Source organism: Euleptes europaea, chromosome 4 (genome assembly GCF_029931775.1).
Source record: "Euleptes europaea isolate rEulEur1 chromosome 4, rEulEur1.hap1, whole genome shotgun sequence".
In the NCBI taxonomy this organism is placed as follows: domain Eukaryota; kingdom Metazoa; phylum Chordata; class Lepidosauria; order Squamata; family Sphaerodactylidae; genus Euleptes; species Euleptes europaea.
In genome coordinates this window covers 3020540-3037637 of record NC_079315.1, presented here as the reverse complement: position 1 = coordinate 3037637, position 17098 = coordinate 3020540, and the positions used below count along the sequence as shown (strand labels likewise).

At 43.7% G+C, this 17098-nt stretch overlaps 1 protein-coding gene across 1 annotated transcript in view; it reads left to right on the top strand.

Annotated features, from left to right (window-relative positions):
• Positions 1 to 17098, top strand: part of ADK (adenosine kinase) — a 269577-nt gene that overhangs the window by 23228 nt on the left and 229251 nt on the right. Inside the window, exon 3 of the mRNA XM_056849134.1 lies at positions 5765 to 5818. Within this exon, the coding sequence (XP_056705112.1) occupies positions 5765 to 5818 (54 nt within the window). The remainder of the gene's footprint in view (positions 1 to 5764; positions 5819 to 17098) is intronic.

Here is a 17098-nt window from a genome sequence, read left to right as displayed (position 1 = left end):
TTGCCGAAATATTTAAATGGGCACACAATGGTCATCCAGTTCACCCATTTATCAAACTGCATCAGGGATTCATGTTTACTGTGTCTAAGCACACCAAAGGGGCACTGTGCAAATCATATTTGAGAAATACAAAGAATCCAGCCTGCAGCTTAGTGTGTGTGTTAAGTGCTGTCAAGTCGCTTCCGACTCACGGCGACCCTATGAATCATTGTCCTCCAAAGTGTCCTATCCTTAACAGCCTTGCTCAGATCTTGCAAATTGAGGGCCGTGGCTTCCTTTATAGAGTCAATCCATCTCTTGTCGGGTCTTCCTCTTTTCTTGCTGCCTTCAACTTTTCCTACCGTGATTGTCTTTTCCAGTGACTCTGGTCTTCTCATAATGTGACCAAAGTACAACAGCTTAGAGTCTTAAGAAAATAAAAGGTAGTAGAAAATAGCTTCTTCGTTTAAAGGTGCATTTGTTTGGACAGGCAGTCCCAGACAGTCTGGGACTGGAGTTTGTAGACCTTTCTCCTGGCCCCCAAGCACTCATAGCCATGACAGTCGGCTTGTAAAGTACTTAATGTTTGGAAAGCGCTAATTTGTCTTCACCATCCAGTGAAGTCCAGAGGATTTTTAACTCTTGTAGAAAAAGAGCCCCTTGGCGCAGAGTGGTAAGCTGTAGTACTGCAGTCCAAGCTCTGCCCACGACCTGAGTTCGATCCCAACGGAAGTCGGTTTAAGGTAACCAGCTCAAGGTTGACTCAGCCTTCCATCCTTCCGAGGTAGGTAAAATGAGTATCCAGCTTGCTGGAGGTAAAGCGTAGATGACTGGGGAAGGCAGTTTTGAATTCCCAACTTTCTGGTTCTGTTCAGTAATCTTTTTAGATGAAGCTTCACATTTTTAAAAAAGTTTTTCATTTTATTTCAATAAAAATAGAAACAAATAGAAAAATATAAAACAGTACAGAGAAAAATACAAAACAGTACAAAAAAAGAAACAAGTTCTGGGTGGTCATACAAAAATTTGATAAAATACAATAATTTTATTTACCTATAAACTATGTTATGTCAAATTTCTAACCTCTTAATAATAAATCCTCTTAATTTTTTACTTGCTCATTCATTCTCTGTATTGTTAGCGTTTTAACAATAACACAATAATACTTGCTTTCACTGCATAGTTTATTAATTTTAACATTAATACTAACTTATTTTTAAATTACGGTAATATCTAGTGCTTCCTTCTCTAGCATACAATTATATCCACCCATACTCAATTTATTGTTTATACAGCATTTTATAGAACATATGAAAAATACAGTTTCCAATTATTTTGAAACTCTTCGCTGGGACTTTTCAAAGCTTCACATTTTATTTTTATTTTTTTTTGCTCTTTGGCTCAGAGTCATGTTTGTCTGTATTTAAAATATGCACCATAGTTCACCACAGTGCAGTAATTAACTAGCTTTAGGCTTTCCTTGCTGTCTCAATCCACTTTTAATCATATAAACCTATTATTTTGACGTTAAGTTCAAAATCCCTTTAAATCTCTCACAGTGTTAACTGCAGCTTAATCTCTTGTTGTCCAAGGGCACCATTCGGGGTGAGTCTGTTCGGTGGCACTGGCTGTATCAGCAGCCCTACTATAGGTAAAGGGTGGTGGGTCAGAAAGCAAGACTCCGTGAATCAGTGGCGGTGTCTTAGGCCACCGGGCATAAAATGCAAGGGCAGGAGGGTACTGTTCTGACCTGATATAAGGTCGGTCCTTATAGAGCTTTTGCAAAGCAGAATCTGCTAAAATAGTGAGGATACATTGAACCCATGAAGCTGCCTTATACTGAATCAGACCCCTGGCCCATCAAAGTCAGTATTGTCTACTCAGACCAGCAGCGGCTCTCCAGGGTTTCAGGCAGGGGTCTTTCACATCACCTACTTGCCCGGTCCCTTTAACTGGAGATGCCGGGGATTGAACCAGGGACCTTTTGCATGCCAAGCAAATGCTCTACCACTGAGCCATGGCCCAGGACATATTGATTGGAAGACAATGTTGGATGCTTCTTCTTGAGGACATATATCCCTTAGTAACAGATCTTGTTTTGGGTTTTATACCCCACTTTTTTCTGTCTTTTAAGAAGTCTCAAAGTGGCTTACGATCACCTTCCCTTCCCCACAACAGATGCCTTGTGAGGTAGGTGGGGCTGAGAGAATTCTGAGAGAACTGTGACTAGCCCAAGATCGCCCAGCAGGCTTCATGTGGAGGAGTGGGGAATCAAACCCTGTTCTCCAGATTAGAGTATGCCGCTTTTAACTACTTCGCCATGCTGGCTGGCTGTGTCGTAATGCATAATTTGATCTGTAGCGTGAGTTGGTTAGACCAGGCCCACACACTTAGCAACGGTACATTAAAGTCACCAATTGCAATGCTAATTTTTTGCATTGTTCATGTGCTACTGTGGTAGGTGTCTCCTGTGATGTGGCCCCATGTTACCACAGTGACCTGTTGAAAATTGGTTTTTATACAATTGCCCTGATCACATTGTTACTGCCCTTTCTATTCGGTGGCTAATATGGATTGCAGCGGTGTAATTAAGGTGATAACCATATTATCTGTTTCATAGTGAAATAGTTTTGCAGGAGCTGCCACGCTTTTGAACACATGAAGCTGTCTTATACTGTGAATCAGACCCTTGGCCCATCAAAGTCAGTCTTTATTCAGACTGGCAGCAGCTCCCCAGGGTCTCAGGCAGAGGTCTTTCACATCACCTACTGCCAGATCCTGTAATTAGATATGGCAGGGATTGGACCTGGGACCTTCTGCATGCCAAGTAGAGGCTCTGCCAATGAGCCACAGCCCCTCCCCAAATAGATCCATGGTCCATCGAAGTCAATATTGTCTGCCACCTGCTTTTGTGCTGGTCATGGACTGTAATAAAGTTTTAAAGTTAAAAGTTTGTCTGCTAAGACTCGTCATTATGCTATTATATAAAGTGGACCACTTGGTGCTGTTTACAATAGAAAATTATTTGTTCAAGCACATTTGTGACAAGTTAGTATTGATGACTTTCTCCTCCATTGTTAGGGGATTTTGTGGGTTTTTTCCCATGAGCAAATTACTTGTGCTTTATGCCAGCTGAAGTTTTGAAAAGCTTTTCAGGAAAGTCCAGTTCATGAATCAAATTTGACTATGACGTCGCCTCTAATGGTACTTCATGTCTAAGCCATTTCCTCCATTAAAAGCCTTATCTTTGAATGCTAACTTCAGGCAAGGTTCATTAGTTTCCAAAGTGTCTCTTAAGTGCTTGGAAATGAAAACGGAAGAGCCATAATTTTCCATTTGAGCTAATAGCAGCTAAGCAGCTGTGGCAAGCGTCCAGCTTGGAATCTAGATCATGCATGATCTGAGCTGAGGAAACATACATTGTAGGTGCTTTAAGTGTCCAGTAGCGATCATCTGCGGGAGGGGACCTAGTATAGCTGAGTGGAGGAAGACATAGGTTCCAAAGGTGCATCACAACTGTAAAAAAAATTGTTCATGTCAAGGGGCCGGGGGGCATGTCAAGAGTTTTAAATGTGTTAGGCAGGCTGATTTAGAGTCTTGTTATGGCATGAATGGATAGCTCTCCGAGAGGAATCAGAGTTCATCAAGTAGAACTAAAAGAAGAAAAAGAAGAGTTGGTTTTTATATGCCGACTTTCTCTACTACTTATACAATCATGGAATCATAGAGTTGGAAGGGACCACCAGAATCATCTAATCTAACCTCCTGCACAATGCAGGAAATTCACAACTGCCTCCCCCCACACACCCCCAGTGACCCCTACTCCATTCCCAGAAGGTGGCCAAGATGCCCTCCCTCTCATCACCTGCCTAAGGTAATAGAATAAGCATTGCTGAAAAATGGCCATCTAGCCTCTGCTTAAAAGAAGAATCAAACCAGCTTACAATCTTCTTCCCCACAACAGACTCCCTGTGAGGTAGCAAAGGCTGAGAGAGCTCTAAGAGAGATGTGACTAGCCCAAAGTCACCCAGCTGGCTTCGTGTGTAGGAGTGGGGAAACCATCCCGGTTCACCAGATTAGAGTCCACCGCTCTTAACCACTACACCACACTGGCTCCCAAGGTGGTGGTAGAGGATGCCTTGGATAAGTGTTTCATAAGGTGGTGTAGAGGATGACTTGAATAAGTGGCATGAAATTCCTTTTTCAGCTAGGGGGATTTATCCACCTCTCGTTTTCAGACTCTCATAAAGCCTGCTTGGCTTTTTAGTAATTAAGACGTTCTCTCATGCATGTATCTGGGGAGGCAGAGAATTATGTTGGGGCCTCTAAGGAGTCTGTTTGATCTGGGTACTGGACCTTCTCTCCGTCTGTTTTTTTCCCTTGAAAGTTCTTCACCCTTTGACGGTTTGTTCTTCTCAGTTGGACTGGCACGCCAAAGCCACAGTGTTCTAGGTCAAATACAGCATATGCCCAATTACAGAAAACGGGACATTTACCTTAAGACAGCTTCTACTACCTCAGTGGTTTTTTTAAATTTTGCCTCTGTAAGGAGAGGATAATGACAAAGTACAAGAGACACAGACTTCTGATTGTACAAGTTAAGTTTGAGAATATGAAAAATTATATTTTTTAAAAGCTTCTTGCTACATTTTTATAAGAAAAAGGCTTGAAGTCTGGGCTGCTTTAAAAACAACAACAACCAATTCTCAAATATTCACAATTCTGTCTAGTTCCCAAACTGAGTTTTGGACAGTACAAAATCCATCCTATAGTCTGTCTAAACAAAACGTCAAGGTTTCTTTTGCCAAAATGCAATTCTATTTGCATTGTAATGTTTTGTCTTTAGTTTTCAGTGTGTGCTCCTATATATCGGTTTAGTGCACTATATGGGATTAAGTTCATTCAATTAAGCTCATTCAATTAAGGAAAGGTTGAAGGAGCTGGGTATGTTTAGCCTGAAGAGGAGAAGACTGAGAGGGGATTTGATAACCATCTTCAAGTACTTGAAGGGCTGTCATATAGAGGAGGGTGCCGAGTTGTCTGTTGCCCCAGAAGATCGGACCAGAACCAACGGGTTGAAAATAAATCAAAAGAGTTTCCGTCTAGACATTAGGAAGAATTTTCTAACAGAGCAGTTCCTCAGTGGGACAGGCTTCCTCGGGAGGTGGTGAGCTCTCCTTCCCTGGAGGTTTTTAAGAAGAGGTTAGATGGCCATCTGTCAGCAATGCTGATTCTATTACCTTAGGCAGATGATGAAAGGGAGGGCACCTTGGCCATCTTCTGGTCTTGGAGTAGGGGTCACTGGGAGTGTGGGGGGGAGGTAGTTGTGAATTTCCTGCATTGTGCAGGGGGTTGGACTAGATGACCCTGGTGGTCCCTTCCAACTCTATGAGTCTATGATTCATTTGCTAACACTTTGTAGGTTTGGGGTCATGGGAGCATTGTGAGAGAGATCCTCTTTGCATACTAACAGCAGGGCTTGTTAATTGAAGTCCAAGGGACTCAATCTGTGTCCTTTCTGGGGTGAATTTGGTCTTCTTGGGAGTTTTTGCGGCAGTTTAAATTTTCAGCCTCTCTAAAAGAGTCTACATGAGTGAAAATGACAGTTGGTGCTTCTGCATCTTTGGTGGGTTATTTAATGAGGTGCTGTGGTACGGCCGAGAGTGTATCACCCCGCAACTAGCGTGTTAAGGGTAGGGGGTTGCTCCTATAATCTCATCCTCAAGCTCCTAATGGGTTTGTGTGAACTCTTCATGTTAATTGTTTCCCCCCTCTTTGTTTTTAGGTATGGACTGAAGCCAAATGACCAAATCTTGGCAGAAGAGAAACATAAAGAGCTGTAAGTTTGTAAATACATTGTGATCCATGACTTGCAAGAATGTGCTTTTGGCTTGTCTATGTTTGGAACATTTTAAATGACTATTATAAACAGATTTTTCTGGAAAGGGCTGCTTTGCTTCACATTTGCATGGTTGCTGCAGATTTGAACATGGCTGTCTGGTAGTGTGTTTCTTGATGTGTATTTTTAAGGGAGGGATTTAAAATTATTTTTAGGGAAAAAATCAGCTAAAATGTCCTTACAGAAAGGTGATACAGTACTTAAACTTTTATCCACAAGTTAATGACTTCTGATCAAGAACTCAGATGGATATGGCAGAGGTGGGTTTTTTGGGTATTCTAGCAAAAATAAACACATTTGAGGCCATCCTTGGAACAGTGTTCTGGGACACTACTGCTGACATATTCTATAAGTAAATGTTGCTAATTATATAGAGTGTAATTGCCTAAGCAGTGAGTATATTTTAAAGCATACATTGCTACTTTCCCCTTTAATTTCATAACTCTGATCTTTCAAAACTCTCAGCTGGTATTGTGAGTATAAATGGAACTCTAGCATCAAAGGCCCTCTTTATAAACTTAATGGGGTCATTTTTTAAAATCTCTTTTGTGAAGTCTGTTCATAATCAGAGCACGGAGACTTTTGTTCACATATTTACAAGGATGCCTGCCGAATTCAAACACTATGTCAAACTGTGGTTTGCAGTAAACAGAATGCTGAACTGTGGTTTGGTGCTATATGAACAAACCTTAAGGTAGCATCAAGCTTGTTTGTAAATCTCCTTTTGTAGGTTAGATCTGTTGACCAGAATGTAATTGGGAAATAGAAAAAGTAGATGGGATTGCAAACCTAAAAGCATCTATTTTATTTCTTTTTTAAAAAGGAAAAATAAAAGAAGAGCACTTAATGGCCCGCTTATGTAACCTTCCTCTTTTTTGAACGCTGCAGGGTTGCTCTTTGAGTACAGCGGTGGCCGGAGCCATGGGGGGAAAAGGGGAGGGCAACTGCTAGAGAACAGCGATAGGCTCATTCTGTGGAACACACGTGGATAAATAGCTCTCACCTTGGAGTTCCTGTGTGGTCCATAGGATAGAGAGTAAGATTGGATCTTGGAGACCTGTATTTGTCTACCTTGGATTCGCTTAGGAGATTCTGGACATGCCCCATCTTCAGTAGCTGAATGAGAGCCAGTGTGGTGTAGTAGTTAAGAGCGGTGGTTTAGAGCAGTGGACTCTGATCTGGAGAACCGGGTTTGATTCCCAGCTCCTCCACATGAGCTGCGGAGGCTAATCTGGTGAACTGGATTTTGTTTTCCCACTCCTCCATGTGAAGCCAGCTGGGTGACCTTGGGCTAGTCACAGCTCTCTCAGCCCCACCCACCTCACAGGGTGTCTGTTGTGGGGGAGGGGAAGGGAAGTTGATTGTAAGCCAGTTTGATTCTTCCTTAAGTGGTAGAGAAAGTCGGCATATAAGAAAAAAGTTCTTAATAAAAGGATATAATGGACTTTTAAGCTTGCAGATTGATACCAGCTGCAACTTGTGAAAAGTACAGATGAGTAGTGAAACATTTGGACTGGCTTAAATTAGCTGGTAGATTGGTGAGTCTTGGCCAAATGTGTTGTAATTTTACACTAATTTCTATATTCCTCTTGCAGCTTTTCGGTATCTCATTGTGTTTAATACTTTGGGAGATTTGCCTGCTAATCTCTAAGGATAAGAGAACGTACTGGCTTAGCTGTTTGTGCCATAGTGCCAACAAATGCTGAAGCTTAGTGTTTCTTACTGTTTTTAATTTTAAGCGTCTTTAGTAGGAATCTTCCACCTTTATGCAGCTGCCAAAAGCAAATGAAAACTGTTTTTGTAAACTTCCCGCCCCCCCTGAATAACTGACTTAGAAACGGAAAGTAGGTAGACATGGAATCAGGGGGAAAACTGGCACAGGGGCGGTACTGGAATTGATCCATTGGCTTTCCAGGATGGAGTCAGCTAAAAAAGCAACAAAAATATTGTAGGCTGCATATATCTTAAATAGCATGTGTACAGAGCGGGGGAGAGAACAGGCAAAAGGAGGGAAGTATGTTCTAGCTTTTATTTATTTTGGCTTATGGAAAATGGCCTGTGGCTATCTAGTGGCTTTAGGAGGGATAAAGCCACAAAATCGTGTTTATTTCCATGTGCAATTCAAATTCAGACTTCCCCTCTTGTGGAAAAAGCGGCTTTTGGCTTTTTGTAATGATCTAGAAGAAGAAGAGCTGGTTTTTATATGCTAACTTTTTCCACCACTTAAGGAAGAATCAAACTGGCTTACAAACACCTTCCCCAGAATAGACACCCTGTGAGGTAGGTGGGGCTGAGAGAGTATGACTAGGTCACCCAGCTGGCTTCATGTGTAGGAGCGGGGAAACAAATTCAGTTCACCAGATTAGCCTCCGCAGCTCATGCGGAGGGAGTGGGGAATCAACCCCGGTTCTCCAGATCAGAGTCCACTACTCTAAACCACCACTCTTAACCACTATAACATGCTGGCTCTCAATCTACCATTCCTTCTGCAAGAATGCCTTTTAGGGACAACTGTTAATGCTTCAGCTATCCTCTTTTGTAGCTTTCTTTTTAGTTTTTGTAGTAGTTTTTTTTGGGGGGGGGGTTATGCGCGCACGTGTTTGTGTTTGCTTGCGCTAATACTTGTCTTGAGCCCACAAAGCAATGTTGTGAGAGTGCTCTGTACCATCCAAAAAAAGGAATTTGAAAATTCTTTCTATGGAAGAATGTTGGATTTGCAGCATCTATTATATTGGAACAATATGCAAAATAAGTCTCAGCTGAAAGGAGCCAGTTTTTCCCCTCCCACCATCAGTGCATACTTGGACCATATTCCAAAGTGTTCTCTGCAACATGTGAGTTTTAGAAAGCAGCAAAATTTTCAGTGTTTCCTTTGTGCAAACTTGTCTTCCTGTTTCTGTATGCAAGTAAGCATTGCTGTCTGTTCACAAACCTTAAATCAGATGCAGTGTGCGGGTTTTGTTGTGGCAGAGATACCCCTGCTCATTCTGTGCATGATGTAGAGCAGGGGTCCCCAACCTTTTTGAACCTGTGGGCACATTTCGAATTCCGGCATGGCGTGGCAGCAACACAATGGCTGCCACAAAATGGCCGCTGCAGAAGGTGGAGCCAGCCACAAAATAATCGCTACAACTTAACTTTAGTAACATAGAGTAGATCAGGGGTGTCGAACTCAATTGTTACAAGGGCCAGATATGACATAAATGTCACTTGGTTGGGCCAGGCCATGCCTTGCCAGCCCAGATTGCGGGGGGGGGGGGGCAGCTGCCTTGGCTGGCTCTTGGGCCAGATAAGAGTTCTCAAGGGGCCAGATCCGGCCCTTGGGCTTAATGTCTGACACCCCTGGTGTAGATCCTTTTGCTGTGGTGGCAGCTTCCAAAGCAACATTTAAAAACCTCTGCACAGCCAATCAGATCTCCAATAGTCAATCAGAAGTCTTGCTGGGCAAAAGCCCTACCTGGCCTCACCCACTTCCTGAAAACACTTGGTCGGCACCCGAAAAGTGTCAGCAGGCACCGTGGCCCCCATGGGCACATTGGGGAACCTTGCTGTAGAGTCTCTTGCTTAAAGGCTAAGGTGGTTGACAAAACAATGGGCAGTTTAGAAAACAAGCCTTAAGAATACCATTGTGACGTAACTTCTAATTTACAAAGCATCTTTGAACTGTTTAGACCAGGAATGTCAAACATAAGGCCTGGGGGCGAGATCCAGCCCCTTGAGGGCTCTTATCCGGCCTTCAAGCCAGCCGAGGCAAGGCCCCTCCACTCTCGATCCGGGCTGGCGAGCCAGCTGCAGGCTCACCAGCCGAGGCAGCCCCCTCCCCCTGTCCCTATCTGGGCTGGCGAGGTATGGCCTGGCCCGACCAAGTACACCAAACTGGCTCTCACATCACCTACTTCCTGGACCTTTCAGCTGGAGATGCCAGGGATGGAACCAGGGACCTTCTGCATGCCAAGCAGATGCTGTACCTCTGAGCCACGGCCCCTCCTTGTTGCCTCTCTCTTTAACAGGTAATAGATGCTAGAAGGGCCCAGAATTTAGCTGACTTTGCTGTGGAGAGAAGGTGTAGGGAGAGTTCTTTTATATTCTGAGGCCATCTGAGTGTTAGTGACTTTGCAGGTCAAGACACTGAATGAAGTAAGTGAATTGCACTTACTTTTGTGCTTCACGGGAAATCTGTGGGGATAATTCTGAACATTGTGTGTACACCCTGCACATGACATCCCCTAGTGAGATGCATGAGTTGTCTTTGTGGGGCTCAGTTGTTGCTCTGTGCAGGAGGTCTGCCACTTCCCCCTTTACAAATTTGCTCTAGAATCCCTAAAAGAATAAGTGCAGATTGGGTTGCTGTTCCTTGTGGTAGACAAAAGATGCCTGAAGGGCTTTTGTGATGACGTGAACTAAGAGATTTTAAAGACGTTGAGTAACAGACAAAGCTTTTATAATTCATGAGGCTGGTGGATTGCCTGAGAGAGCATCTAAGTGCCCTGGTTGTGATTCTCTGGCTGCCTTTCCTCTTGTACAAAATGAGGTGAATAGGCTTGATTGCCCTGGATGTCATTTTCCCATAATGATTAGTTTATATATCAGGGCAGGCCTTCAAAGTTTCCTTTCAAAGGTCAATTTTGCAAGCATGTGATGGAGAAGCAATAGCTGGAACATCAGGACAGCCCGGCCAAAGAGTTTTGCAGACGCACGACTGAAGAACTAGAGTCCAGCACAGTCCGCTGAACAGCTGGGCAGCCCTGTATACGTTTTGTTCTTCAGTATTGCTTAAATGTTGCTGTGCTTGTGGGAAGGGTGCAACTAGAAAGGGCAGAAAAGGGTTTGAGTTTCAACATGATAGTCCGGAAGGCCCCAGAAGGTCAGACCAGGACCCACAGGTTGAAATTAGATCTCAGGATTTACCATCAAATTCGGCAAGAATTGATACTACCCATTTTGGCTAGCCTTCCATCCAGTCAAAGATCCACCCAACTAATGAAAATACTTTCAGATAGGAATAATGAGATAACTCATAAAGTTGCCAAATACGCATAGAAGCAATAGGTCTAACTCTGATAAGGGAAGTAGAATTTAGCACTGAACGGGTAATATTAAGTAAATATTTGGTTTCATTGTAAACATTTTATTCTAATTGGTGTTTTGCGAACAGGTATATTGTTATATTTTACCTTTTAAAATCAGTGTTAATCTCTTTGAATATTTGCTTTGCTGGTCAATGACCATAATAAATTGATTGATTGATTGAACTTAAATCAAAAGAGTTTTCAGTGAAACATTAGGAAGAACTTCCTGGCAGTTAGAGCGGTTTGTCAGTGGAACAGGCTTCCTCGGGAGGTGGTGGGTTCTCCTTCTGTGGAGGTTTTTAAGTAGAGACTAGATGGGCATTATTACAGCAAGGCAGATCATGAGAGGGAGGGCAGGAAGGGTTGTGTCAGTGTTTGGCTCTCGTGGCCCTTTCTTGCATGCCCAGGGAAATGCCGATCGCCACTTTGGGGTCAGGAAGCAATTTTCCTCCAGGCCAGATTTTGTCATCTTCTGGGCATGGAGCACTGGGTGTGTGTGGGGTGTGTGTGGGGTAGTTGTGAATTTCCTGCATTGTGCTGGTGGTTGGACTAGATGACCCTTGAGGTCTCTTCCAACTCTATGATTCTGTAGCAGATAAAGAACTTCTGTCCAGCTCCAGAGAGAACTGCAAGGATAGAAGAGGGACGGCTGGACTGCTTGCAAGGTGGATGGATATTCTTTCCCTACCTCCATGTAGTGGAGGATCTTGTCAGAATAAGGCGGAGGGCTTTTTTTTTTAAACGCTGCTTTGCCTTTTAACAGCTGCCAGAGGAGAAGAAGGTTTCTTCAGCTCCTGCATCTGCAAGCGTATCCTTAGGTAGCTATTTCAAGCCCAGAATGCCTGCCCACCCCAATATTGCATTCCTGTCCCTTATCAACACCTCATTTGGAAACTTCTGTTGGTTCGCCACTCTAATAGTAAGTGTTGTGTTTATGCCCTGTATTGGACTGTCCTGGCTCTGCTCTAGTGGAGAGCAGGAATTCTTGAACGCATTCTGTGACTCTTCCGCTTATAAGACGTGACTGGGTCACTGGGTCAGGATGCCATTGGGTGGTGCCAAGAAATAAGATACCCTATATCTGATCAGCTGAATTCCAACGAGCAAATAGTAGATACTAAATTATTAAAATAGCTTCAGTGCTTTTACTTCCTGAGGTGATTCTGCCATCTTGATGTCAAACAACAACAAGAAGAGTTGGTTTTTATACCCCACATTTCTCTACCTTTAAGGAGTCTCAAACCGGTTTACAATCACCTTCCCTTCCCCACAATAGACACCTTGTGAGGTAGGTGGGGCTGAGAGAGTTCTGAGAGAGCTGTGACTAGCCCAAGGTCACCCAGCAGGCTTCATGTGGAGGAGTGGGGAATCGAACCCGGTTCTCCAGATTAGAGTCTGCTGTTCATGTGGAGGAGTGGGGAATCGAACCTGGTTCTCCAGATTAGAGTCCACCGCTCTTAAACACTACACCACGCTGGCTCTCAAGAACTGTAAAGCTCTGATGGACCGTCCTGCCGCAGCTTATCGGTTTGATCAATAAGTTGCAGTTTCTACTACAGCCACACGGAGAGGCTGACAGAACCCTGCTGTGGTCTGATGCTTCTCCAAACTGGGTGACACTGGTAAGATTCTCTGTTGCTGTGCGCATGCCTGGTGCATTGGTTTGGACGCTTGCCATACACTCGGACCTGTTCTCACCCACAAGTTTTGCGGCCTACTTTGCAGGTGGTTCTTAGCGGCCCTCCTACCCCCAGGAGCTGTAACATAGGAAGTAAACCCTAAACTTCATTAGTTGTGGAGGAAAAGATCTTAAAATACAGGTCTGAAAATTGAGAGCCCCCCACAGTTCCTGTAAGAGAACTATTATAAGGGTCAGCTGGGGCATGGAGGGTAGTGTTTCAAGATGGGCAGCTCGGTCGTGTGCAGACATGATTACATTTATGTATGCCTAACTCTTTGCAAAGTAAATGACTAAACTGAGGCTATCGTATTTTGGTCACATTATGAGAAGGCAAGAGTCACTGGAAAAGATAGTCATGCTGGGAAAAGTGGACGGTAGCAGGAAAAAAGGAAGACCCAACAAGAGATGGATTGACTCAATAAAGGAAGCTACAGCCCTCAATTTGCAAGACCTGAGCAAGGCTGTCAAAGATAGGACATTTTGGAGGACATTGATTCATAGGGGCGCCATGGAAGCGACTTGACGGCACTTAACACACACACAAGTCTTTGTAGATCCCGGCAGCTGATAATGTACTTTCACAACAAGACATGTTTTGGAAACATTGGCTTCTGGTTCACACAGAAGGAGCTGGAAGGGATCTCCAGGGTCATCTAGTCCAACCTCCGCACAATGCAGGAAATTCACGACTACTCCCCCCCACTCCCCCAGTGACCCCCGCTCTATGCCCAGAGGAAGGCAAAAACCTCCAGGATCCCTGGCCAATTTGGCCTGGAGGAAAGTTGCTTCCTGACCCCAAAGTGGCGATCAGCATTCCCCTGGGCATGTTAAGAAAGGGCCAAGAGAGCTGAGCACTGACTCCCTTCCGGCCCTCCCTCTCATGATCTGCCTAAGGTCACAGAATCAGCACTGCTGTCAGATGGCTATCTAAGCCTCTGCTTTAAAACCTCCAAAGAAGGAGAGCCCACCACCTCCTGAGGAAGCCTGTTCCTCTGAGGAACCGCTCTGTCAGGTGGCTTTAGTACCCCCCCCCCCCAGTTCCTTGCTGCTCCTTGAGGCTAGCAGAAATTGTGTGGGTGTTTTTTGGGTGTGTGTGTGTAAGTAATCCAGATCTGATTGCCCTGACCTGGATGGCCCAGGCTAGTCCGATCTCTCCAGATCTCGGAAGCTAATCCGGGTCGACCTTGGTTAGTACTTGGATGGGAGACCACCAAGGAAGTCCAGGGTCAATCCGCAGAGGCAGGCACTGGCAAATGACCTCTGACCCTCTCTTGCTTGGAAAACCCTGTGGCGTTGCTGTAAGTCAGCTGTGACTTGATGGCACTTTCTACCACCACCAATCCAGATCGCAAACGTGGTCTGCCTTTTGTTGCTGAATGTGAATTTAGGTTTCTGGGTTGTTATTTTTTAATAGTACAGAGTATACCCAGCCCTGCAAACACACAGGACTGAGGTGCCGGGCGTGTTTACCTATGGGTGGCTCCTTTGCACTCTGTTGCAGCCAGACAAATGTTACAAAGGGTACGTCGCTTCCACATTGTAACACGCATAGTTATTAAATCTCCCTTTTTGATAGAAATGAACACGTAAGGGAGAAAATTCCCCCCTGAGGATTGCTTCAGCTTTTCCATGGGAAAAAGTGAAAATGTGGGAAACACCCAAAGCAAAACTAAGTTTCTCTTTTGGAATGAATGAGGTGGTGTTTTAAGATGAGGTTTTACTCAGAATATATGAAAACGTTCTTGTAAGACCGCCTGCAGCATCAGAATATAGTCCCCGTGTGTACTGCAGGAATATACTATGTTTTCAAATATAATTTTTTAAAAAATGACCAATTTTGTTCACAATTAGTATGCTCCAGTGTGTTGTAGTGATAATACACTAATGTTCAGTGTTTTCTGTATTAAAAAGTGTGACTTGATATCTGATTAGGCTGCTGGTCCGATTATTAGTCTCGGTCCAAAACATAAAACTTTAGCCACAGCAAAATTAATTCTCTATTTTCAATCCCCTCCCTAATTCTCAGGGGAATGTGATTTGTTAAACAAATGTGATAGCTATGCTAAAGTTTCATAGGGTGCTGCTGTTTGCAGCTGTCATTCAAGTATTTGGGTAGATTTGCAAATTGGTTCGTCAAGAGCCAAGGTATTAAATATCATAAATGTGCCAAATAATAATTTTACATGGGTGTAAAGTGCTGTCAAGTTACTTATGGCGACCCTGTAGGGTTTTCACAGCAAGAGATGTTCAGAGGTGGTTTGCCGTTGCCTGCCTCTGCAGATTGACCCTGGACTTCCTCGGTGGTCTCACATCCAAGTACTAACCAAGACCAACCCGCCAAGATCTGACGAGAGAAGATCCAGGTCAGGGTAATAATTATGGGCTAAATAAATTTGATATATTTTACGCTGTTAAAATACTAGCATGGGTTTAGGTTTGAGAAAGGAATTGTATCTAGTCATGATGCATACCTATTCTCTCCAGTCTCAAAGGCGCATGCCTATTATATCAGGTGCTGTGGAACACAGGCAGGATAATGCTGCTGCAGTCTTGTTTGTGGGCTTCCTAGAGGCACCTGGTTGGCCACTGTGTGAACAGACTTCTGGACTTGACAGGCCCTGGGCTGATCCAGCAGGGCTTTTCTCATGTTCTTACGATGCATACCTATTCTATCCAGGATCCGAGGAGCAGGCCTATTATATTAGGTGCTGTAAAGGAACACAGGCAGGATGGTGCTGCTGCAGTCGTCTTCTTTGTGGGCTTCCTAGAGGCACCTGGTTGGCCACCATGTGAACAGACTGCTGGACTTGATGGGCCTTGGTCTGATCCAGCAGGGCCTTTCTTATGTTCTTATCTCTTCAAGTTTTCTGGTGGGGGGGGGGAATCTGTTTTTTTCAGATCTTTCAAAGTTCCAGAAATTTTACTTCTCTAGACGTGGTTCACATTTTACTTAACCTTGCTTTGTTAACTGCAGAACTACACACGCATGCAAGTAATTCTCAGTGAGCACAATCTTAATTTATTTTGAAACCAGTAAACTGCAGTACATGGATCATGCCACTAGAGGTCATAGCATACCTTAAAAGTGCAGTATGTTGGCTAGCCAATACTTAAATCAGGGAATTGGGATTGTGTTCTGCCCTCCAAAATATTTCGCTCTTCCCATTAAGACTGCTTTCCCTCAACATGCATCAAACAGGGCAGCTGTTTCCAGGTTCTTGCCGGTCCTGTGGCATGAAATAAGCCATCTGAAGATTGCTTCTTGTTTGTATGTTGTAAAACGTGTGCCATTTTAACTTTATTTGCTTTTTTGTTAGACTGCTTAAAAGAAAAGTTCCTCTTTCGTTGAGATTGTTCTGCTAATTTAGGCAGCTTCATCTCCAGAATTTAGTCACTAAATATCAGAAACCTTTCCCATATTTGGTAAGACCCTAACCCAGGGGTGTCAAACATAAGGCCCGCAGGCCGGAACCGGCCCCTTGAGAGCTCTTACCTGGCCCACGAGCAAGCGAAGGCAGCCCCAGTCCTGATCTGGGCTGGCGAGGCATGGCCCGGCCCAACCAAGTGACATTTATCTCATATCCAGCCCTCATAACAAATTAGTTTGACACCCCTGCCCTAACCATTTCAGTACAAGAGTTGATCATAGTATTAGGACAGAGTAATGGGGTGGGGGGGAATTAGTGGATGGGGGTGAGTATTTTTAATTCAGAAGATGACCCCAGAATGCAGATCAAAAAATGTGCACCGTGGGGCCATGTACACATAGGGAAGATATATCTACAGACCTGGGAGAACCTGCTAACTTCACTGTTCATTGTGTTCAGAGCTCATGTGTAAAAAAAAAAAAATGTTTATCATCTGGTTCCTTTACATGGAAAAAGGGAAATATTTTCTAGCTGATTAATCCCTGCTATTTTGGGATGATCACTATTAATTTGTAAACCACCATATTAAAAAAAAATTGGATGCCATCACTTTGAAGAAGTATGAATAGACGGCCACTGGGTGGAGCTGCAGTTATGCTATTTGGTTTCTGTCGGCTGCTAATGGACACCATAAGGCTAAAGTAAAAGTTGAACCATGTGAATATGCTAGAAGGGAACCAGGAATCATTTGATCCCCTAGGAAAGATAATCCATTGTCAATCCTGTTAACCCTTTGTAATTGTTTAGGTTATTTAATCCGCAAATCTCAAATGGGACACATAAAATGGAGTCTTTAAAACAATCTTGGCATGAAGACTGCCATTCTGTAGTACAATTACAGCAGACAGTGCGCACCCATTTTGCCCTGTAAAATCTGCATGTTCACATGAAGTCTGATTATCCATAAGGATAATGTTGTTCTTGAAATGTCACTTGGAATGGCTTTCTTAAAAGTGCTGTCTTTTAAAGCTGTGGAGGTTATACTTTTATCTAGCTATTACTTTTTTATTTTTTGTAAAGCGTTGACTCTTTTATGCAAATA